The sequence below is a fragment of the Microplitis demolitor genome, chromosome 3 (assembly GCF_026212275.2).
Source record: "Microplitis demolitor isolate Queensland-Clemson2020A chromosome 3, iyMicDemo2.1a, whole genome shotgun sequence".
Taxonomy (NCBI): domain Eukaryota; kingdom Metazoa; phylum Arthropoda; class Insecta; order Hymenoptera; family Braconidae; genus Microplitis; species Microplitis demolitor.
Genome location: NC_068547.1, coordinates 8,415,084 through 8,440,601, shown reverse-complemented (window position 1 = coordinate 8,440,601; position 25,518 = coordinate 8,415,084). Strand labels below are relative to the sequence as shown.

General features: G+C 30.1%; 1 protein-coding gene across 5 annotated transcripts in view; it reads right to left on the bottom strand.

The window, feature by feature from the left end:
* Positions 1–1,795: 1,795 nt before the first annotated feature.
* The window catches only part of LOC106693355 (homeobox protein abdominal-B-like), a 97,916-nt gene continuing 74,193 nt past the window's right edge, over positions 1,796–25,518 (bottom strand). For 3 of the 5 annotated variants that reach the window (XM_053737147.1, XM_053737145.1, XM_053737146.1), the window contains 4 exons: positions 23,466–23,558; positions 23,217–23,260; positions 17,174–18,199; positions 1,796–11,165 (listed from right to left, as the gene is read on the bottom strand). In XM_053737147.1, coding sequence (XP_053593122.1) covers positions 10,678–11,165; positions 17,174–18,158 — 1,473 coding nt within the window. In that variant the 5' untranslated portion in view covers positions 18,159–18,199; positions 23,217–23,260; positions 23,466–23,558 and the 3' untranslated portion in view covers positions 1,796–10,677. Of the gene's footprint in view, positions 11,166–17,173; positions 20,134–23,216; positions 23,261–23,465; positions 23,559–25,518 lie in introns of those variants that run through there. The other 2 variants (XM_008548098.3, XM_008548099.3) reach the window with 2 other exon arrangements.

Below are 25,518 nucleotides of genomic sequence, written 5' to 3'. Positions count from 1 at the left end.
TTTTGGTATAGTAGCGATCGGTTTTGTTATAATAACTATCTTTTAAATCATTCCGTTAACGATATTATGAGTGATGGCGCTTAAGAAGTAGATCGCGATAATCACGATCCGTTTTGGTACGATATGGATACGTTAACTGACGATCACTATATACATTTAAGTATATTCACAATCCGTAGGATCCTTATAATAAGTATCTAGTGTATCATTTATATTGATATATATATTGTGATAGTAGCAATAACTCAAATAGCTGATATAAGGATCTTACGTATTTAGCATATCGGTATTTATTATCGTGAAAATCAAGAAACAATTTAGTACTAATCACCATACAACTGTCGCTCTCCGTTGGTGAGCGATAAGCGCAATATTTTTTTTCCGTGTAGGGTAAACCAGTATAAAAAGGGTTCTGCGGGGGGAGCTATAAGGCAGTTAACTTAGTAATGACATAAAAAAAGGGTCAAACGGAAGAAAATCAAAGCGGAAGAAAATCGCGAGCCTACTGTATTTCTACAGCTATAAGTATACCACTAATTCAACCAGTGGTATACTTATCGCTTTTTTCAAGTGAATATTCACTATTTCGAAGTGAATTTCATTGATTCATTTTTGGAGAATATTATTCAAATTTCATCAAAGTTAAAATTATTATTGAATTAATTGACAGTTTTACCCATCTTACGAACACTTAATCCACAAACCTCTTCCAAATATAATTTATACCCTTCTCGTCTACAATTTTTATACATAATCATATATGACAAATTCTTTTATATATGTTACATAAAAACAAATAATTTCTATATTAGATAAATTATGTCAAGTAAATTTTTATCCGTTAAAAAAACTGTTTGTCTATGAAAATGAAATTCCTTAACGTCATTTTTTTTTTGCTGTCGATAGAATAATGCAATTGTATGAACAATTTTTTTCACTAAAAAAAAATTCTGTTATTAAAAAAATAAATGGAGTTGAATAAAACAAAAATATCTTAGCACACATATTCTAGACTAAATAAATATTCGTTAATGTTTTAAGTACTCGATGCTCTGGTTGTTTTATACACCCATCAAACGATGTGGTATCTGCAGAGTATATTCGAATTTATTAGCTAAGTTCCAGAAAAAAAAATTAAAATATTTTTATTCGGTGTCAAAAATAGGATTTTGCATTTTTTTTTTTTTTTTTTTTTTTTTTTTTTTTTTTTTTAATATATATATGATAATTAAATAACACAATTTCAATATTGTTTCTATAAGATCTTCATTAATGCATGAAGAATCGATGAAAAATTTCGAATGACCAAATTGCAGATAAGACTACTGGTGTTCGTCATCGTAGAAATCTAGACCAATCACACTACCGATGACGTCTTCATTTCTCGTAATAAAAAAAAAAGAAAAAGTTTTGATTTTGGTAAAAAAAAAAAAATGTAAATTCTTTTATATCTAAAGAAAAAAAATTATTTTTAAAACTGAAAAAAACGATTATTAATAAAAGTATAGACTTCTTTTCGAAATTTATTTTAAAGAAATTAAAAAATTAAATTATTTTTAAAAAAAAAGTATTTAGATTTTTATAATAAAATGTATACTGTAGCGTAACTTACCTTCCAACTTACGTCAAATAATAACAGGTGTCAGCTGATGATTTTTCCGAAGATTCAGGAGAAATAAATTTGAAAAAAAAATTAATTTTGCTTTATTTAATTTCTTACCCTTTTAATTCTTCTCATAATTATTCAGCAAAAAATCTATATGTTTAATTAGATTTACTATTAATATATCATAGATGAGATAATGCCTTTATTTACAAAGATCCACGTACATTTATACATATACATTATTCAGGAAAAACTAGACAGGCTGATGAATATCTTAAAGACTTAAAGACGCTTATTTATTAATTATTAATTTTTTTTTTATAGAGTACAAAAAAAAACTGGTTTTCGCTTATTTTTCTCTCATTTCTTTTTCTGTTTTTCTTCATTAATATTATTATTTAATTTATTAATTAATTAATTTTGGACATGAGTTAAATGAGTGTACAAACGTTCAAGGTCGATCAAATCAATGTACCGATGCGTGTTTATTTTTTTTATTTTATAAATATACTCGCGTGGCACAATGAAGGTCCGACTCTCGGGTCGTAATTCGTAATATTGCATACGTGTGACGTCAACTAATTTGTCACAAGAATTATTGATGATGACGCAATAAGGTCGCTTGTCAGGAGACTTTTTTTTCTCTACTTCAAGTTCATATTATTTTTATAGTTATTAGTTATTATATATTTAGCTCTCCGTTATTTAACGTGTTGGAGTATTCAGTTCACGGTTAAGTGAAAAGTGCATCAGCCAAATCAAGTATTTTTTTGAAATATCATTTAGATAAACAACTTTTAGATAACTCATTACCGAGAATTTTCAGGACTTGGGAATACTTTTTTTAACTTTAGTTTTTTTTTTATTAGGAACTAAAATGGTGTAATTTTTGAGAACACTGTAAGAAATTCTGAGTTGAAGGTGTGGTGTAAGTTATTTGGTGTAAAGATTTTTAAAATCGCTGGTGTAAAAGTTAAACGATGTAGTATTTAATTTATGGCCATGTGAATTATAATAATCACACTACAAATGGTGTAAACGATAAGACTCACACCGTGTGAAAAGTGAGCAGCTTAATATATATCACCAAAATAATTTCACACCAAAGAAACCGTGAAAAATCCCCGGGAACCATTTTAACACCAAAAATTTTTCACGGTGTAATGAGGAATTTTTTCAGTTCAAAATCTTTGACTATATTTTTTGACAATATATACGATCGGAGTTCACTACATCAAATGGTGTGAAAAATAACACCTACACCGTATTAGAAATACACCGCTTGATGCTTAACACCGAAAAAATTTCACACCGTCCATGCACACCAAAGACATAGTGTAAAGTCCTCAAGACTAAAAATTCAACACACTAAAAATTCAGAACCGTACATTTACACCACGAATGTTATTTTCACACCAAAATTTTTTCACGGTGTAATGAGTAATTTTTTCAGTTAAAAATATTTGACTATATTTTTTGACGATCTATGAGTTTTAAGAACATTACACCAAATGGTGTGAAAAGTAACTCCCAAACTGTTAAAAATACACCGCTTAATGTTTCACACCGCCAATGCACACCAAGGACACGGTGTGGTCCTCGGATCTATTTTCACACCAAAAATTTAACACCGTTAATCTACAACACAGACACCATTTTTACACCAGTAATTTTTTACAGTGTATGTCTCTAATGAAGATATTTAAATAATTTTTATGCATATGTTTTTTTTTATTTTTCGAATTATTGAATTGTTTATTATTATTTTTTCTTATTTTAATAAAAACTAAGCAGATGAGATTCTTAAATATAATTTTTGATGAACTTTCAGAAATAAATACTACATTTCTATACAAAGTTGCGGTCTGCTGCTAATTAATAATTAAAAAATTTTAATTTCAAATCGTGACAAATCGTGGGATTTAATTGATCTCAAGTAAACTACAATAAAACGCATAATTCTTTACTCCGTTTATTTTATTTGTTATTTTGTAATCCATTTTATACTTTATAGTTTTTTAACTTTTTTTTTTTTTTTTTTTTTTTTTTTAAGAGAGAGTAATTTCATTTTTTAAAATCCACGCTTAGGCTGTACTTTGGCACAAATTAAACACATTTTTATTATTATTGCACTTGGATACAAGAGTGTATACGTCTCATTCTTTATTATTTATTTACAAATAGCATCTAAACATCTGTTAATTAATATAACTTTATATAAGCCGAGAGCCAATTAATACAAAGATACTAAGTACCACTTATTGCAAATTGTTACAAATAGGTAAAATTTTTTTTTTCTTAATTTAATCCGCATTTTATAATTATAATTAAATACTTACAATTATTAAAAAATGATAAATCTTTTAGAAAAAAATTTTCTTCAATTCTTATTTTCACTTTATTAAATACTATATATAATTATATATATTCATAGACTTGCCTAAATTCGTATCTAGAGGGTTTTTTTCCTTTTACAAAAAAAGAAGCGTTATGTTTTCCCAATTTTAAAAACAAATGCAGAGAAATTAACTATTAGGATTTAAATATTATTAGGGTACACTGAGAGAAATTTATGGTAACCATTCTTAATACGGTTATGAAATATGAACCATAAGGTGACGGTAATAATTACTTGGAATTATGGGATGTACGTCAATACTTCCTGGGAAATGTTTCCATCTATGGGGAAAAATCCTATGTGCTAAATTTCCTATATTGCATAGTAATGATTACCATACTCATGGGAATAGTTCCCATAGGCAATAGGAACAAATTTTCCGTCCATATTGGAATGATTCCTAAGAACATTTAGAAATAACCCCATAATATATGGTGACGTTTAATATAGTAGTATGGTAATGATTACCATAACATTTAGTAATCCTTTATATTATGAGAACAGTTACCATTATAGTATGGTGACCGTTACCATTCTACCACAGTAATAGTTACTATTATTCTATGGTAGTCATCACCATTATTCTATGGTAATTATTACCATTCTACAATAGTAATCATTACCATACACGATAGTAATCATAACCATTCTACTTTAGTAATTATTACCATTTTAGTATGGTAATCTTTACCATTGTACGATGATAATCATTACTATAGCGTGTAAAAACTATCGCTATAATGTATGGTAACTATTATCATAGTAGTATAGGTATTATTTCTATAATCGATAATTTAAAGAAATCTATTCCTATCTAAAATGGATACCATTCCCATAAAATATTGTAATTGTTACCATAAATTTCTCTTTATGTAGGTACTACAGGAAATTAGGTATGGTACTAGAAGTAGGTATGTGTTAAGTGTTTGAATAGGAGTTATTATTAACATAATAGCTATCAGCGAATGAAAACAGTATACACATTTAATAACACGGTTTTTTTTAATCACCATTATAAGTAAATAATTATTTTTTTATCATCATTCTTATTCAATAATAATTATCACCTTTAATTACTACCGACAATAATTATTTAGGATGATAGGTACATACAAAACAACACACAATTAAAACAATAACATAATATTAACGTGATGTTCACAATAATAATAATTAATAATAAAAATAATATCAATAATAAAAGTAACTAATAATAATAATAATTAATATTAATAATCTTAAAATCTTATTAAACATTGTCCGTAACATAATCATCACTAATTACGATGGTACATAATTATTCATTTAAATTAATTTATATAAAAAGCATCACTCTGACTGATTTATATTAATCCGTCGACTTTAATCAACCATTCATACTATTTTTATAATTATTATATTTTTATTTTCGATGCTTTACACAGAGACAAATTTATGGTAAAAATTACAGTATATTGTAGGAATTATTTCCATAACGTATAGTAACAGTTTTTTTTTTAAATATTGATTATAGAAACGACACCGATACAAATTATGGTAATAGTTCCTACGACATTAGAGTAATCATTCCCACACTATTATGGTTATCTTTACCATGTATGATGGTAATAACTACCATTATATTATAATAACTATTACTATAATATTATAGTAACCATCACCATGTGCTATACTAATCATTACTGTAATGTATGGTAAGAATTACCGTAATAATATGATTATTGTATATTACGGTAATCATTACAATATATATTAATGATACGATTATGGTAATCGTTACCATATATTACAGTAATCACGACTATAATATATGGAAGTCATTACTGTAATAGTATCATTATTGTCTATTATGGTAACTATTACCATAGTGAATGGTAATAATACTATTATGGTAATCATTACTTATATTACAGTAATAATTACTGTAATATATGGTAATCATTACTGTAATAGTATCATTATTATCTTTTATGGTAACTATTACCATAATGTATGGTAATCATTACTATAATATATGGTAATAATTGCCACAATATACGGTAAAGTTTACCATAGTAGTATGGGGACGATAGTCATATGTACTTAGTAACAGTTACAATATGAATATAGAATCTATTCCCATGTAATAATACGAACTATTCACATAAGTATGGTAATCATTACTATAATTCCATTACCATACGATATAGGAACTATTACCATCATTATAAGAATTTTTCCCATAGTCAGAAAACTTTTGCTGTCATTATGGGCGTATGCCCCATAATTCCCAGTAATTATTACCATAACGTTATTAGTTGATATCATACAAACTTACTATAAATGGTTACCATAATTTTCTCTCCGTGTATACAAGGTTTTAAACAGCACCTTTTTGACATATTCATTTTTTTCAGCAACAATTAAAATAATACACTTTAATTAACGTTCATTAATTATTTTTTATTAAATTTCAATACTACCAAAAAAAATTTTCGAAGCACAGACCTTTGAAAAATTTTTCGCGCAATGCAAGTGCAAGGTACTCATTCAACACATATATATAATTATATATAGGCCATAATAATAATAATATCTACATACTCACATAACAAAACAGATCATAATAAAAATAATTTCAACAGGCTCATAATTTTAAGGCCTTTCTTTTGCTAAATTTAAGTTGATCAGCGTTTCGAATTAATTAACTAGTATTTAATTTTTAAAATAAATATTAACAAGCTTACAATCAAAAAAATAAAACATTTTAATTTTTATTTGTTAATTTAGCAATAAATTTAAAAATAATAGTAATTACTATTTCACCGGGATGTTTTAATTATAAATAATGAATTGAAAAATAATAGTGTGATTAGCAAAAAAAAAAAAAATTCATTCGAAACGACGGTCAATTTACAAAATTAATAGAATATTAAAAAAAAAAAAACAGACATTTCATCCTATCAGAGATCTAATGAAGCCGACGAAAAAATTAAATTCTTTTTTTTTATTTCCCAATCATACAACACGTCAGTCACCTCTTAATTTTGGCAATTGTTACAAAGAGAGCTCAAAATTTTGAGACCTAGTTGTAACATTAAGTACAATAATAATTAATCCAACGACCCGTCACGATTCGTTATTTATTTAATGTCATTTTCCAATCTAATATTTTTACATAGATAATAATGTGTCAATAATTGAAATTTTATTTAACAATAATCACACATTCCTTGGTAGATAATGAGTATAGTTTTTTTTTTTAACTGAGTTAATCGAAACACGTGTGTATGTCTCAAGTCATATCTTATTCGCGTATTACACAAAAATACTCAATTTCAATAAAATTATTTATTTTCTTCTCGTGTTCAAACAATGCGTTCCAAGAATATTCCAAAAAAGTTTGACATATTGAACTGCTAAATTCGGAACGGATTTTAACTTCAAGTTGGTGATCCTTCTGGCGAACCTGAATTGCGGTAATTTACGGTAGTTGAAAGTATTACGGTGTTTACGGTTAAGTCTCGTAATTTACGGCGAAAAAGGGCGATTTACGCTAAAAATATAACATTTTACAGCAAAGTACGATATTTTACGGTAAATTTGCAGTAAGATGGGATACTTTACCGTCAAGTGGAATATTGCACTGCAAAAACTGTGAAAATAAAAAACTTGCGGTGCTTGCGGTAAAAATGCCTCAAAATCATGATAATTTACCGTAACTCACTATTAAGTACCGCATATTACCGACATCCCTATAAATTGCCATAAATTGCCGTAAATTATGCTGTATCGACGGTCAATTACGATAAAATGCGGTAAATTACCATAATTTGGAACCGCCAAGGTCTGACCTCAGTAGACAATTACCAATTTTTGAATTTTTTTTCGACAAATTAATTACAAAAAAAAAAAAAAAAAAAACGAAAAAAATACACATGTTGAAACTTTTAAAAACTATGGATACAATTTTTTAAAATATTTCTTTTCTTTTCTGACTTATTGTTTTGAAAAAAAATCATAAATTATTGGACTTTGGCTAATTTCAGTATTTTTCAAAATTTAACTCTTTGGAACTTTTAGGATTTCAATAATAAAAAAGATAGTTAATTTAAAAGTTTTTGCAGGTAAATTTTGAGTCAAATTAGAAGATCCTACCGGAATTCTAAAAACGTATAATATGTCTCTTTTCCTTTTTTTCATAAAGACTTCAAATTAGAAATTTTTGAACTTTTCCTGAACTCAAATATTTTATATTGTTAACATCTAAATTTGAAAAAAGTCAAGATTGAAGTTTTGATCTGTCTCAAATCACGAAGTTCTACATGTCAAACTTTTTGGAATTTTTTTTTGGAACTGAATTTTCTTCGAACGGGCTTACATGAGTGAATGGTTACTCACAATTGAAGGCGGCTGGATGAGATAAGCGATAATTTATCCAAATCCTTAACGGTAACATAGAATCTACAGAATCCCAGTCAATTTTAAATAATTTTTTTTCTCAAGTAAAATTAAAATTTTAAGTAAAAACATCGATTAGTTTTTTTTAGCTTATTAAGACCTTGAAATCCTATAGATCCTTTGTGACCATCAAAGATAAAATTTTCATTTTTAAATTCGAAACTTTTTTTAAATTCCACACAATTCAAATCAACGAGATAATTACATATTTATTTTATAATAAATAGAGTCCAAGTCCTGAATCGATAATCCCTTTATTCATCATCACTTAATTTATTGAGTCATCATTTGCTGAATTTTTTTTTCTACCTTATCAATCTTATGACTTACGGGTCAATATATTTAATATATATGCGCGTTAAAAAATTAATGCACACAAAAGTTTCATTGAGGGACTCAAGGGCTCGATTAGGCAAGACTAATTTTTTTACCTCTATAGTTTATTTATAATTTATTTCCTATTCCATTAACTATATATGTATATGTGGAGAAATACTATCTCGTTACGAATTGGACAGATTTCTCAGTAGGGCCTAGCATATTGTGCTACATAATTGACCCATCCGATATCATTGCAACATTTTTATTCTCTCTTTTATATGCACGGGTCAGAAAATTTTATCTCTTTTTACATCAAATGAGAATTTTAAGCCATTTTTGTTTCTTTTTACTTTTTATTCGTTTCTTATTAACATGCGAAGTTAGTTCATACACAGAAAATAAGGATTTCTTGGCGCAAAAAATTTTTACTAGCTTCAAGGAAATTTTTCTTGTCCTAAGAAATTTTTTGCATTATGGAATGAAAACTAAAATTTTTTTAAGATTACGCAAAATTTCTTGGTTCAAGAAATTTTTTTTATCTCAAGAAAATTTGTTGTTGGCTCAAGAAAATTATTTCTTGCACTAAGAAATTCTTCGGATTATGAGTCGAAAACAAAAATTTTCTTGGGGTAAAAACAAAATTTCTTGAGCCAAGAAGAAATTTTCTTGAGGTAAGAAAAGATTTCTTGAGGCATGAAAAAAATTCTTAAGCCAAGAAATTTTTTTTTATTCTCTAGGAAATATTATTTTTCATTTCATAGATAAAAATTTTTCTTGCGTCAAGAAATCCTTATTTTCTGTATACTCTTCTTTATTTAGACTATTTTCAGACTTGTTGTCAACATTTTTTCGTCTGGTTTCGATCACCTCTAATTCAAAATCAGAGTTAATCCATCAACTATTTTTTCAGCTTGTTACTAATCTTTAGATCAAAAATAGCTCAAAATTTAATAAAATCCCAAAGATTGACTAAAATCCGACTAAATTTTCTGACCCGCGTAAAAACAAAAACAAAAAAAACTTTTTAACAAAATTACGAAAGACAAAAACTTAATAATAAGACAATATCGGCAGGATATACAATTAAATATTGAATTTAAAAAAACAAATTAATAAATAACAAAGCTCAAAGTTCAGCAAAAAAAAAAAAATTACTTTAATAACGAATGTAAATAATTTTGTCTTTCACTTTATTTATAATTCATGCCAATCATACTGATTTATTTCTTATTATACTGTCTCACTTACACATAGTGTATAGCAGTCAAAAAAATTATCTATCATTATTATTATTATCATAATTATAATTATATGTCCACTCGACACAAGTCTCTTGCCTCACTCAGAATAAATATCATCGAGTGTCCGTGTACTATAACTTTAACGTATTAATGACATCGTATATTTATTATTTATATATATTTATATATATATGTACCTGTTTAGTGTAAATGTATACAAGTACTGTCTTATACAAATAACGGATTCTCTGGGAGTTCTTGAGTCCTGACGTTCAAAGTATTAACAACATCACGGTATATTTTAATCCGCTAATTATTTATTTAATGATGATTGTTAATGATCAGCATCTCGGTGGTTAAGCGGCAAGACCATGGGTGGACTGATGGAACAACATTGTGTGCTGATGAGCCGCCATATGAGCCAACTGATGAGGATGATGAGAGTGAACAGCTGGAGATGCGGTAACGGTCGTCGTTGCGTGCGGAGGCAGAGCTGTTGCAAGTTGGGATGCTTGGGTTGGATGGAAACTGTGGCTCTGGCTGACTGCTGCAGCTGCTGCGGCGGCTGCGGCCGCAAGGCCGTGAGTGTTTAGGCTGCCACTGCTGTTGCTGTGGACAGAAGTCGAAGTTTGTTGCGATTGGTGACCAAAGACCCCAGAGAAGGCCACGGGTCACTGATGATGTTTCGCCGAGCCATTTGCATGGTGGGTCTGGCTGACTTGGACGTGATGGCTCGATGGACCATGAGTACTTCCAGGATGATGATGATTACCGCTGGCGGTGCCGTGATGATTCGCATTGTTTGCACTGCTGTTATTGTTGTTGTTATTGTTTTGCTGGGTTTGACGCTGACTATTTTTTTTGTTTTTCATCCGTCGATTTTGGAACCATATTTTGACTTGTCGTTCGGTTAAATTTAAATTACGCGCTAATTCCCATCTTTTTTGTTTTGACACATAGGCATTAAACAAAAATTCTTTTTCTAATTCAAGAGTCTGAAATTTCGAGTACGGTTTACGTTTCTTTCGCACTGTCACTTGGCCAGTCCACTCGTGAAGTGGATTTCCTCCGGTGCAGCTAACGCCCATTCCAGGTACACTCACTGGCATGCCCAATGTACCTGCCGGAAACAAGGAAGATGGGGAAGAACCCCAGATCCCTTGAAACAATTAATTTTGCCTCAATTATATTTATAAATAATTTAGTATTTTAATGCTTTATGTATAGGGGAGGGGGGAGGGCAAGAAGAAGGTACCCATTTTGCCCGCAAAATATGAATTTTTTTTTTTAACGGCAACTGAAAATTTTTTCTATTTACTTTGAATATCATCGAATAAAAAAGATTTTAAAAACAGTATTTTCTTCAGTAACCCGTTCTGCCCCCTTCCCCCTATATATAATAAAAAAATACAACAGGAAGTTAAATATATTTTTAAAATATAAGTAGTCTTTTATTGAACCATTAAATTTTATAGTATTTTTATTTAATTACTTGACAAGTTCCAAGTGTCATTGATATTTATAAATATATATTTAATGTTTGATTTTATTATAAATGGGTAAGTGATTAATTAAATTAATTTGTATTTAATTATTACGAGGAAAATATAATTTTTTTTTCCATTAATACTATTAATAAAAGTAAATTATGCTAAAATGTATTGATGTTGCGTCAAGTCAGTCAAGAATAAAATATGAAATCATTAGACCCGTTTTAATAACCGTTGAATTTTTTCGAATCCTTAGAAAATTTTTGTATCCAATTTGTAATGCATAATTTTTCCCGCGCCACAAAATTAGTTTTATCTGTATAGCATCTACAGAACCCGAATCAATTTTAAACTACAAATATCTCTGTAAATATTGAGTTATTCAAAAAATGACAAGATACCTTTTTTGTAGAAAATTTAACGTTCAACAAAAAAGATATCTTGTAATTTTTTCAAAAACTCAATACTTACAGAGATATTTGTAAAAAACCAATTATACTTTTCTTTCGATAACTGAAATTTCCGATGGAAAATTTGAATTTTTATTTTTAAAATCAAAATTTTGTATATCAATTCTATGTCCGAGTGTTTCCCAACAATTCGCTATCAAATTTAATCGAAAACATTGAAAATCAAGAAAATAATCTATTTTCATACAAATTCGCTTTTTACACTTTTTTTCTCACGCAAATTAAAATGTCAAGTAAAAAATCGATTAGTTTTTTTTCTAGCTGATTAAGGCCCTGAAGTCCTTCAGATCCTTTGTAATCATCAAAGATTAGATTTTTTAATTTTTTAATTTAATGACTACAAGAAAAACATATACTTTTTTTTCTATTAATAAGATTAATAAAAGCAAATTATGCTAAAATGTATGTGCGTTGCGTCAAGTCAGTCAAGAACGAAATGATTGCACGGTCAACTCGCGCTATGATATAATTGGACCGGTTTTACTAACCGTACCGAATATTTCGGCGAGTTGTCTCCCTTTCATCGGACGGTTAGTATCCACATACACATACAAGGCAACAATTTCTATATATACTTTACTAACACTACACTTTATTTTACTCAATCTTATACATTTTATATGTCAAATAAAGCCATGATTATTTTTTTTCCGAATAATTTCCGCGAGGTAATTAAATAAAACCAAAATTATGTTCATGGGATCCTAACTGCAAATTACAAGAGTCAATAATAATTTTTGATTAAAAATTTAATGAAAAAAAAAAGAAGTTAATTAATAAACTTCATTAATCTGGTCAAGTTCGTTAATTAAATGACAGCTTAAATAAAATCATCGTCAATGTCATCAAAGCAAACTTGTCATGTCCATAACAAACTAAACTGTCGTTTTATTTTTTTTTTTGTAATTTCAAAAATTTCTATCCTGCTTTCTCTTGCATGTACGTCAAGTGCGTGGTATTGCTCAAGCGGGATAAATTTATTGCCCAGTAAAACGTGGAAATATGCAAATTAATTGACAAAGGTCAGGATCTTCAAACGAGCTAAATATAGACAAGAGCTAAAAATCAACTGGTCAACAGGTAGGACGGCCTATTCGATAGCTAATGAATTAATTAACGGAAAGTTCATTTCAATTTATGCCAACTGCTGTTTGAGCAAAACCTTTTCTTTAATTTTATAAGATCAATTAAGCTGATAGTTCAATTCAAATACTGATATAAGCTATAGAAGATTTGAATAATTAGCATCTGTTTTATGTTAATAAGCTTTCAAATTTTAATTTGAATTCATTGACGAAATTAGGATTATTTTTAATCATTAACTTTTTTGATAGATGGTTATCTCTATCTGAATATTTATATATGCACATATATATGACTTCGTGTGTACATATCGAAGTTCAGTCACCCTTTAATTTGCAAAATAATCTTTCAAATATTCTAGATAAAAATTTGTTATTTGCGTAAGTGAATAAAAATATGAGTTAAAATTTTAGTAATACACAGAAAAAAAGGATATCGGCGTAAGAAATTTTTTCTTGCCGTAAGAATATTTTTTGCAATTTTGAATGAAAACTTAGTCAGCTTGGAATAAGATTTTTTTTTTATTCAACCGACATAATATATGTTTCTTGAAGTAAGAAATATTTTCTTAAAATGAGAAAAATAAATATTTTGCCCCGATATATAATCAATTGTCCGAAAAGTAAAATATTATTTCTGGAAAAATAATTTATTTTGAAGCGAGATGATTTGTGACTCGAATCAAGAATTAAAAGTATTCGACTCAATGGTAAGAAATATCTTGGCTTAAGTATTTGTTGTGTTGCAGTAAGTAAGCGTGAACGTTTGAACCAACAGCAACTGCGCTCACGGTTCAACGCAAAAATTCTCTTGGGAAAGTTAACTGTACTATACTGAAGTGGCGGTAGTGTAGACTCTACATTGTACAGTGTGCTGACTGGATATGGGTAAAGTGAACAAACTTTCAGGAAATCGTCGGGTAGTATAACTGGTAAAGTTCTCGCGTGATGTCGAATCAGTCTGGGTTCGATTCCTACCATGAGCAAACAATTTATTTTTCTCAATTCGTTCATAAGCCATTTAATCGAGAGAGTTTATTCCTTATGTTCTCTACTGCTGTATTGTGATGTTCTAAATATACGCATACACTTTCCTGCTTGACAACATTTAATATTTATATTAGGTTAAATTCACTGGAAAATATAGGTCGATATATTTTTTCAAGTAGTCATTTATTTTCTTGAATCGAGACTATTTTTTTTTTAAGTCAAGAAAAAAAATCATTAATGGGAGAATTTTATGTCTTCCGTTAAGTAAATATTTGCATGATTCAAGAAAAGTTATGTTATTAAGTTAAGATTATAATTTATTTAAATCAAAATTAAAATTTTCTCATTCCAATAGACCGTTGTCTTGAGTCGATAATGTGGTTTTTTCAAACTGAGAGTAAATGTTCTGCCACGCAAAAAAAGTTTTTGGTTTGAGATGTTGATATATATAGTGACAATTTACTATACTCACCAACCAAGACAGAAAAGTATCTTGTTTTGATAGTTTTTTTTACTTGATTAGAAACGAAATAAATTTGACTTAAAATAAATATTCTTAAACCAAGATTATTTAACTTAAATTAAAATTTATTTTTTTTTGATACAATTTTTTTATAATATTAGTTGAAGAAAATGTTTTCGGATTAAAAAATCCCAATTACTCAGCCCAAGAATAAAAAAATGAAGGCAAAAATTATCTTGGGCCAAGTCAACCTTTTTTTCTGTGTAATTAGTAATTTTTATTATTTGAGTATGCGCATAAATATAAACTGCATTAGTAAACTTGACTGTATGTTTAGTAAAATTTACTATCCGATATAGTAAATTTTACCATATTAGAATGGAATTAAATAAAATTCAATATTTATAGTTTTTCAACTTTTTATTATTATTGTTATTAATTAGGGCATGTGTTTTAGTATTAGTGTTAATTTTAATTTTTGAAAATCACTTGACCGAGATTCGAACCCTGATCTCCCGCGTGAAAATTTTGTCCTCAGACTGCCAGTCCGAGGTCTCCTTTGAGCGAGTCTCTGAACTTGGAATACATTGTCGCATACGTTATCTTTACAAAATGAAAATTGTTAAATCGTGTAATTAAAGTCTTCGTGTGTACATGATTAGATGGTACATACTGGGGCTATACGCGGTGTTTTTTGTTATCATTTGTTAAATCGCAATTACAGTGTAGTCTTTTCAACGTTCAAAACAAAGGACTTGAAATTCCTGGAATCAGTTACAGAATCACGGCAGTAAACGCCAATTATTTTACTTTTTTGTAGAAATGAGAGGATCTAAAGTTTGAGAAATTCCATTATATCTTGAGAAATAAGCAAAATATCAAAAATATACATCAATACATTTTTGTTGTACGTCAACGGATAAACATTTTTTAGTTGCAAATTTTTTCTCTAAAACTAATAACTTCACCGTAATTTCGACTTTAAGAAAAAAAATGTCAAAATTTCGCAGGGTAAATGACAGATTTTTATTCAAAAATGAAAAAATTATTTTGCAAATAAAAAAGTGACTGGATTCCGAACACTGCACATCTTATGTTTAACTTGTCGGTATATATATATATTCAAAGATTAATTTTTTGCAATGAAAAAAAACCCTGTAATTTAATTGTAAAAATTTAAAATGAAAAATCTAATTCTGTGGTTGCTACTAAAAAGTAAGGAAATAAAAGAAAAAAAGGCAACAATAATTTTTAACTTGATTCGAATAAGAAGTAGTGACTCGAAATATTAACATCGAGATAGAAGAGCCAGCATAAGTTGAATGAAACGGTGCTTCTTTACAAGCAGCTCGGTGAATAAACTCATGATATTTCCGACGTAGCGGTACGAGCGTCAGTCCGGCATCATAAATCTTGAAACCGAGAGATTGCAAGCTGCGCAGAAATAATGTTCTTCCCACTTTTCTTTCTCTTTCTCCCTCTCTCAATATTTTTTTATCTTTTTCTCGCAACAGCTAAATATAACACGCATGCGTATTAAACCGCGTAGGACATAAGAAGAGCGCGAAAAGAAAAGGCAGCTGCCATCTGTCGGTATGAAAATAAACCAAAAGAAGTTGCCTACTGCTCTAAATATAAATCTGATGTAAAATTCAATCAATGAAGAAGTGAGATATAAGAAAAAAAAATAATGATAATAAAACTTTTTCATCTTATAACTTGGTCTCGTGAAATGACTTTTTGCTTCTAAGACAAAAGACACTTAGCCAAACAAGTTTGTGTGTTAAATAAATGTCGGTCAAATAAAACATTACTATAAAAATAAGACTGTTAGTAAAAGATAACTGAACCGAGCCTACGGGTCATAGTACGGATCAGCTGATTGAAGGCGCGCGCCCAAGTTTACGAGTTACGGTCGTCAATAAACCTGACGCTGTTGATTGCAGTCTGTGACGTTTCACGAACTAGTTATAGGAATCCCATGAGTCATGAAAAATAGGCCTTCAAATTTTTTTCTATTTATTAATAATACACAAAAAAAAGGATTTTTTGCCTTAAGAAATTTTTACTTGACCCAAGAAATTTCCCGCATTAGAAATTAAAAACAGAAAATTTTCTTGAAGCAAGAAATAATTTTTTGAGGCAAGAAAAAAATTATTGAGCCAAGAAATTTTTTGCACTATGAATTAAAAATTTTCTTGAGGCAAGAAAGAATTTTCTTGCGCCAAGAAATTCCTTTTTTTTTGTGTTAAAAAATTACTTGACTTAAGAATTGTTTTCTTGCCTCAAAAAATTTTTTCTTGCTTCAAGAAAATTTTCTATTTTCAATTTATTACGCAAAAATTTTCTTGAGGCGAGTAAAAATTTCTTGAGTCAAGAAATCCTTTTTTCTGTGTATTAATGATGAGAAAACTATGAAATAAATAAAAAACAAAAGGATATAGGGATAACAGACCAGCAATTACTAATATGACCACCCATGTTCAGACTATTAATCAACGGTCAGATTCTTCATGAAGTACTAGTTTAAGTTATGAGGAGGAAAATCTCAAAGTTTATGACTACGGTTATAAAGCTATTGGTGGCCACGCGACGAGGTATAATCCTGGTTTTCAGTTATGAGCATTAAAACACAAAATAAAAAGGGATAAGAGCAGAGTGTTGATGCTTACCTGGTGTCGTGTAGGGGCTGGATGCAACGGGTTCAGGTGCTCCATAGTTTCTGAGACTTCCGTATCCGTCATGTGGGAATGCACTCTCGGCTGCAACCATAGCTGCCATTCTCCCTCGTTCGTCAGGTGCCGATGAGGTCAGATACGACACGCCAGCTTGGGAATGAGGATGATGGTGGGACGTATCAACAGAATGATGATGCCTGGCACTTGCGTACGGAGAGTAGTTACACCAGCTCTGAGAAAAACTCTGATGGCCAGTTGAAACTGTTGGGTCAGTAGCACCAGCTGTTGAGGCAGCAGAAGAAGTTGCTGCTGTACCTCCGGTACTTGCTGAGTTGTAAGACTTGTAATCAGAGTTCGTCGCACCAGTAGCTGCTGGCCCAGAACTTGCCGTTGCTGGAGACCAGAAGCTCAGAGCACTACTGGACTTGCGACTATCTCTCGACGATCCTATTCCGGAGTCCGCCAGGTTGTAATAAGTTGGGGGGTTAGTACCCCCGTACGCTTGGTGATGATTCAATGCGTCTGCCGTGGCAGCTGACGAGTGGTAAGCCTCTTGAGGGTTGTGAGGACTGTAAGAAGTCCAACCAGCCTGTGAACCTGCTGAAGACGAATGCGAGTGCCTGATGACCCCCGTGGTAGTTCCAGTGACACCGGACCCTTCCACGCAATTTACCTCACCGTAGGTGGTCCCGGCAATGGGCGTTGCGGTCAATCTTTTAGCTGGAATGTGAAGTGGCCCAGTTGCACTGTTGCTGGCAACCGAAGAAGCGCTTGGAGATGTCGAGCTTGCACTGGCTGTTGGGGCAGGAGCTGATGCTGTCACAGAGCTTGGTGCACCAGGTGAACTTGGAGTCGTTGCTTGCTGGTGGGATCCAGGTGTTGATGTTTGCTGTTGGTGTTGCTGGTGGATCGAAATCAATGACGAGGCTGGTGGTGGAATCGGCGGCGGACTTTCTTCGTAGACGCCACCGTTCATCATGGCCCACCAGGTCACCCCGGTGGAATTTCCCGCTCCGGTGGCTGTACCCATCGGTGTAATAGAGCCAGGATGCCCAACGCCGGAGCCGCATAGCGGCGCGGCGTGAACATTGTCGTACAGGGTCGCCGTTGAGCAGGACACGTGTTCGGCGATGGTGCAGATCGTGATTGTAGAATAACGACACAGTTATTCCGACGTTCGCGATTTATTATTGTCGTCGTAAAGGTTAGTTATTTAGTTGCAGAGTATTGTCATCGCCCGAATTCGTATGTTCATTAGTAATCCGAAAAAAATGAAATGTGAGATCGGTTGAGAGGGAAGAAAAGTGACAGAAGAAAAGGATGGATGGGTTGTATAGGAGTGAGAAATATCGAAGGAAAATAAAAAGAGATTATGTGTGGGGAATGAACGTCAAAAAGTAGGGGTACGATCCGATACCCGTCAAGACGCGCGTCCGTGTGCGCGTATGTGTATGCGCAGGAGTAGTATTTGTGTGAGTGACCCCGCGTAGCGCCGCAGTAGACAGGTGGAAGGGTGGCAGTGGAGGGGTGGAAAATCGTAGCCGGGGATAAAAAAACGATTAAAATGGGATAGGAAAGGGTGAATCGAGATTGACAGAACGCGTGGATAATCCCGCCAAGAATACACGGTGATAAAGTATTTGACGTGTTGTCGCCCACGTGTTTTATTTTATTTTATCCGTAACGATTTATTGTTTATTTTTTCAAAGTCGTAGTTGAGATGATCCAGATGAGAAATCCAGTAGATGAAAAGGTTGTAACAGAAAACAAAAACACAGCACACTTTGGCATCAAGTTCTTAACGTAAACTGTTTAGCTTAAAATATGCAATAAATTGTGACAAAAAACACTTGGCAACATCAAATACATTTGATAATTTAATTATTTAAATATTAATTATTCACAATATTCAATATTTATAAACTAATTTATTTAAAACTAAAATACTAAATCCTCTTATAAAAATTACAGAAGTCACGCATGCATGCGTTTCTTCTTTCAGTGATCTATCTTTTGCAAACTTCATCATAAAGTTCACTTTTTTATTATTGCACACCTCGATCACGAAGCGTCACATCAAGTCGTGTTTATTTTATTCTTTTGTATCAATGTCTCACTTTATCACTGACACATTTGAATTTTACCGCAGTTACAACAAAAAAAAAAACCATAAAACCCAACCCTTTTTTTTTAAATATGAAATCCCAGTGACCGAACTTATAAGCGATACTGGGAATTGCTAGTGACCATTTCCACTAAAACCGTAGCCTCTAGTACTGCCCTACTCTTTTTCTCTATTTATGTTTTTTTTTTTTTTTTTTTTTTTTCTATAGGTCCGCTGTATCCCTTTTATGACCTTGTTCTACGGTAAGCAGGTAGAAGACGGTATAAATAACCATGGGGTCTTGTGACCCTAGGGGGTTTTTACAATTTCACCTTCTTAATGTAATTGACAGTAATGCAAAGGAGTCGCGCACACGCGTACGTATAGGCACACATATGCAAGTTAAACCCCCTTTCTTTTCGGGTGGCCGCGCTGAGCCGAACTGAGCGACAACTGAGCTCTGGCAGTCGCGCGGAGCTGACGAACGAACGACCCAAAAAACAACATGAGCGCGATCTCTCGGTAACTCGACAAACTCCTGTCGCTTCACCCCCACCTCCTAGTCGCGGTTCCTCGCCTCCCCTTCGCCCTTGCGAGGTGATACGCGAGAAACGCGGATCGCATGTATAGTGACGCTACACTACGATACTATCCATGCATTTTATCCCCCGCTTCTGGACACGCGGCCAATCTTATACGCGTTTCACCTCGCATACCTGTCTCTCATTCCCGTTCAACGTGACTAACATACGTCGCTCTACTTGGGTTCTATTGACTGTTGTTCTGACGCTTAGAAGTAGTTGCCGGAGGACGTTTTTAAAGCAACATTTAGATACAAAGTTTTTGTATATATTTGGCTATAAAAAAAAAAAACATTAAGATAACAAAAAAAATATTAATTATAATAGATATCTATGACGTTGTGGAAGGTCATTTATTTATACTTAGTATTTTCGATTACTGTCTTAACAAATTTTACATTGCGCTTAATTACTTTCATTATCAAAATATTTATTAAAGGGAGAGGAGGAAATGGGGTATCTCCAAAATTTTATAATAAAATCACTTTTGTAAATATAATTAAGCATTATTTTGAGTTTTTTTTACTTTTTTCAAAAAATTTTGTTTTTGCAAAAAAATGGAATGATATTAATTTGATTTTTTTTCTTATCAATTTACAATAGAAGAACTCAGCGTCAAATTATTTCGTATATATTTCAATCATTAACTAAAATATTTAAAATTCTTGTAATTTTGAAATTGAATTAACTTTTAATAATTTTTTACTTTATTATTATGAACAATGTAGGGGACGGGGGAGGGGGCAAGACGGGGATCCCCGAAATTTTATGAAGATTTTTAAAAAATTCCAAAATCATTTTAGTAAATATAATTGAGCATTATTTTGAATTTTTTTTACTTTTTTCAAAAAATTTTGTTTTTGCAAAAAAATGGAATGGTATTAATGTGATTGTTTTTTTTATCAATTTATAATAGAACAACTCAGCGTCAAATTATTTCGTATGTATTTCAATAATCAACTAAAATATTTAAAATTTTTGTAATTTTGAAATTTAATTAACTTTTAATAATTTTTCAATCTATTACTTTAAATTAAATACAGTTGTTTTTTTTGAAAATATCTTTGGAGTTAAAACTGACTTAAATCTTTTACTTTGAAGTTAATAATTAATAGTGATTAACAAATAAAAAATTACTAATTTAAAGTCGGTAATTAAACTTTTCCAAAAATCGAGTGTCAGTCGAAAAATTTTAATTACTTTTGTCTTATGTTAAAATCTATTAAAAATTTTTTTTCTGCCTTCGCATCCAATAATTATGTGAAATGTATCTTTTCTTTATAAGAAAATTTAATTTTATCAAATTTGTTCAATTTCCAAATTTTTTTTTTTTTATCTTTTTTAGAAGGTGTCCATTTTGCCTGCAAATAATAAAAATTTTGTTTTAACGGCAGCTGAAAATTTTTACTTTCTAAATAGTCCATTTTACCCCACCCCCTATAAAAATAATTCAAGTACTAGGTAATTAAAAAAAATAAAATCATGTTAATTTTGAGTGAGATAAAACTATCAATTGTGATGGCAGACGTTGCATGCTGAACAATACGCATAATATGTAACACTTGTACATGGCAATACATACATAGACGTATTGTGCAGTCTAAATCTCGGTACTTTTATGGGCACTAAAGTAAAACGATCTGACAACAAGTGAGGGCAGCACGCCTTGGTTTGGATCACGCGCGAGCCACGCACACGCAGCCTATAATATTAGTTCAGGTGTAATGTAAAGACATGATATGACAGTTGCAAAATGATATGAGTTACCAAGTCAATTTTACCTCAGCATTGTGTCTATAAGTTTTATAGATTACAAGAAGAATGGAGCCTCGAAAATAGAGCTATAAATTTTTTAATTGATGTTTATAAATAATTCTGAATTGAATGAGAGATAAAGTGTTTTATTCAATATGACGGCAATATTAAATATCTCGACAATAAAAAAATTTATTGAAAAATTTTATTGACTTTTGAAATCCTTCTAACAAGGGTCTAAACTTAATTTTTTACAAATCATTAATAGAAAATTGAAAATTACAATGGAACGGAAAATTTTTTTTTAGCATAAAATTTAACAGAAATTTAGTTTGAGGTTAAAATTTTTTATTTTACAAAATTATTTTTCTGAATGAAGTTTTTGAATAAATTGATACAAGAAATTAGAAAACGAGGTGTTAAACAAAAAAAAAAAATTAATTTATATCAACTCGTTACTAAGCTTGATATGAAAGTGAAATAATCGGGTTTTGTTCCGACATTCTCTAATACTAGTGATTTAAAAAATAAACAAATAAGACTATCGCGTTTAGCGGGTGCTGTTACACAGAAAAAAAAAAGGATTTCTTGGCTCAAAAAATTTTTTCTTGCTCTAAGACAATTTTTACTTGGCTCACGAAATTTTTCGTACTATGAATTCACATCGAAAAATTTCTTGTTGCAAGAGTAAATTTTCTAAGAAAAAGAAAAATTTTTTTGAGCCAAGAAATTTTTAACACGGGCCATTTTTAAAAAAGTTACCCTATATTTTTTACTGTGTATATTAATTTAATATGAAAATGATGAAAAATAAGTCATTTGAAATGTGAATTCGATTTTTATTAGTGGAAACAATTATTTAATTTTTTATCCGGGTGAGTGTGTAAAAGAAAAGGGTGGGGGCAAACAGGCTTATGAAAAAGAAAATCTTAACAGTTTTTTTTTTACTGGTTCTATTTTTTTAGAATCCCCAATGAAGTGTTCGATATCGAAAGGATTCAGCTATGGGCGAATTTAAAATATGGGGAAAAATGGTTCTGTCTTAAAAATTAAAAATTCTCTGTTTCTAATGAATTGCACTTCATTTTAATCACTGGCAAGCATTTGATAACGATATGACTAAGCCATAAAAAAAAATTTAAAAATGTGGGACCACATGAGATCTCTAGAAAAAATTAAGCTCGATAAATTTCCACTTAAAATTTAATTTAGTCTTTTTTCCCACCATAAAAACAAATATAACATAGAAGTTTGTACTGAAAATTATATTCCTTAAAAGTTAATCTTTATAGAGCCCAGATATATTATTCGGTTCAATCTTGTTGATGTCAAATTTTAAATAAAAATTTTTAAGCTAACATCAGAGTTGACGATTTTTCATTCGGAATTTTAATAGGTGGACTAAATTTCCCCTTAACTATGTTGCGCCACAGTTAAAAAAAAAAATTAGGACTCCTAATTCACTTATGGATTTATTTTGCACCCCCTCTCTTTCCCCATATTAAATTAATTTTAATTTATCTAAAAAAATAATTTAAAAATTGCCAAGTATTTTCGTCATATATTTACTGACTGAATATTCAATATTTATACTGACCTTGTATACCAGGCAGGGTTCCTTGGGGAAACACGCCAGACAGCCTAGAAAATGGTTAAATAATTTTACATATAACCTAAAATTACTGATTTAATTATTTTTGTGATTAACTACAGATGAAACTACGAATTAATAACTCGAGACCAAACTTCAGGTTCTACCAAAATCTTTTCTTCTCAGTGATGTTAGTATAAAGTCTAACTAATTTGGTTGTTAACAAAAGCTTACTATGGTAATATAAAAACTTACCTTCTGCAGAGCTCGAATGGGTGAAACGGTTTCTCCACCGTTCCGAACACTTTGAGGCCTTTTGTTCACAAGTTTATAAAATGAAACGTCGGCCTGAAAATATACAAAGAAACAAACATAAGTTAGTCATTTCAATTTTTCAATACTTATATTTACATTTCTAGCATATAGAGGTGAGGGCTAAGGGTTACAAAATAGGCTCCAAAATTTTATAAAACAAGTCTGCTTTTTTAAACTATTTTTCAAATATTGCAAAATCACTACTGTAAATATTATTGAACATTATTGTGAATTTTTTTTTGTTACATTTTTTCAAAAATCAGGTGACAGTGAAAAATGTTAATGACTTTTGTTTTATGGTAAAATTATTAAATTTTTTTTTCTTCCTTTGCATCTTGTAATTACCCGGGAAAAAATGTTTTTATGAAATTTGATATTGAAAATTCAATTTTATAAAATTTTTTAAGACTTTCCAGTGAAATTTTATACAATTTCATCTAATTCAATAAAATTTTACAAAATTATAAATTTTCATAAAATTTTACCAGACCATTTTCAGTGTAAAATTTTATAAAAACATTTTTCCGGGTACGTGAAATGCAATTTTTCTTTATGTAAATTACTTGTAAGACGATTTAATGTCATCATTAAAAAAAAAAAGATTTCGCGTATTTGAGTTGCCAAAAACTATATTTTTTAAGCCCCCCCCCCCCTCCTCCCAAGACACTTTACATAGTAATTTAGTAGTATTCGAATAACGGCTTCAAGTTTGATACATGTAGTAATACTTGCATGTACAATCAAGGGATATAAATTTCTGTATCATATAAAACAGTTTATGGGCTAACATCTTAACGTGAGAACACAAACTCTCCTATGTAATTATCTACCGAATTATCATTAACTTTTTATCAAATTATAAAATTTAAACCGGATGATCATAAAATGTATATCATATTTTTTCACTCATACAATAAATAAAATATGATTTATTGCATGTAGGGGAGACCGGGGCAAGACGGCCTACCTAAGCCGATTATTATTCTTTGTGGCTTTTAACCATCAAGTCGATTTACTCTCATCCAACTTTAACTCAATTCACCAAAATTTTGGTGAAGCTCGTGAAAAAATTTTTTTTTTTGGGGCAAGACGGCCCCCTCCGAAAAAAATGAAAAAAAATTTTTTTTTTAATTGTGAAAAAATTTCCCGCATTATAAATGTTTATATTTTTTTTTTTTAACATCTGTTTTTACTTTTATATTACTCAAAATAACCTTTTTTGATATAATACGAGTAATTTGTTCACTTCTGCAGAAAAAAATTGAGTGTTTTAATTTTTTTCCAAAGGATTGTTACTGTCTCTCCTGTCATGGACTGTATTCGGAATCAAAAGAATCATGGATTCAATGTCAAAAATGTAAAGAATGGGCTCATGATTCCTGTGCAGGAGTTGACGAATATTTTTCCGATATGTACATTTGTGAATATTGTGAAGATTAATTTATAATACACTTAAATTAAATTTAACATCTAAGAAAGTATTTTTGTTATATTTTAATAATTAATGTTGTTAATTTTATAAATATATTATTCATAATGTTACATATAATAATTATAATTGTTCTGTTGGATTCTATAACAAATTATATGAATAAATCAAAAGTTATTTAATAAAAAATAACTTAATTTATTAATAATTATTTTTCTATTGAATAAAAAATTGATTATTGGTATTTTTAACTTTTTCAAATGCTTTATTTTACTCAAAATCCATAGAATTAACCAAAAAATGATATTTCTATTAAATTAATCATGACTAGGTTATAATAATATGAAATACATTTTTTTTTAGAATTTTTGAGTGGTTCATTTTGCCCCTAGTTTCACTTATAGGGCTAAAAATGAGTAAATAATCTGAATTTGTGATAATCAAAAGAAAACAAGAAAAAAAAAATTTCGTTTAATTTTTGAGGTGGGCCTTCTTGCCCCGGTCTCCCCTATAAAACTGTTTTGATTCAAAAAATGCTTAATTTCGAACCATTTTTTATCATAA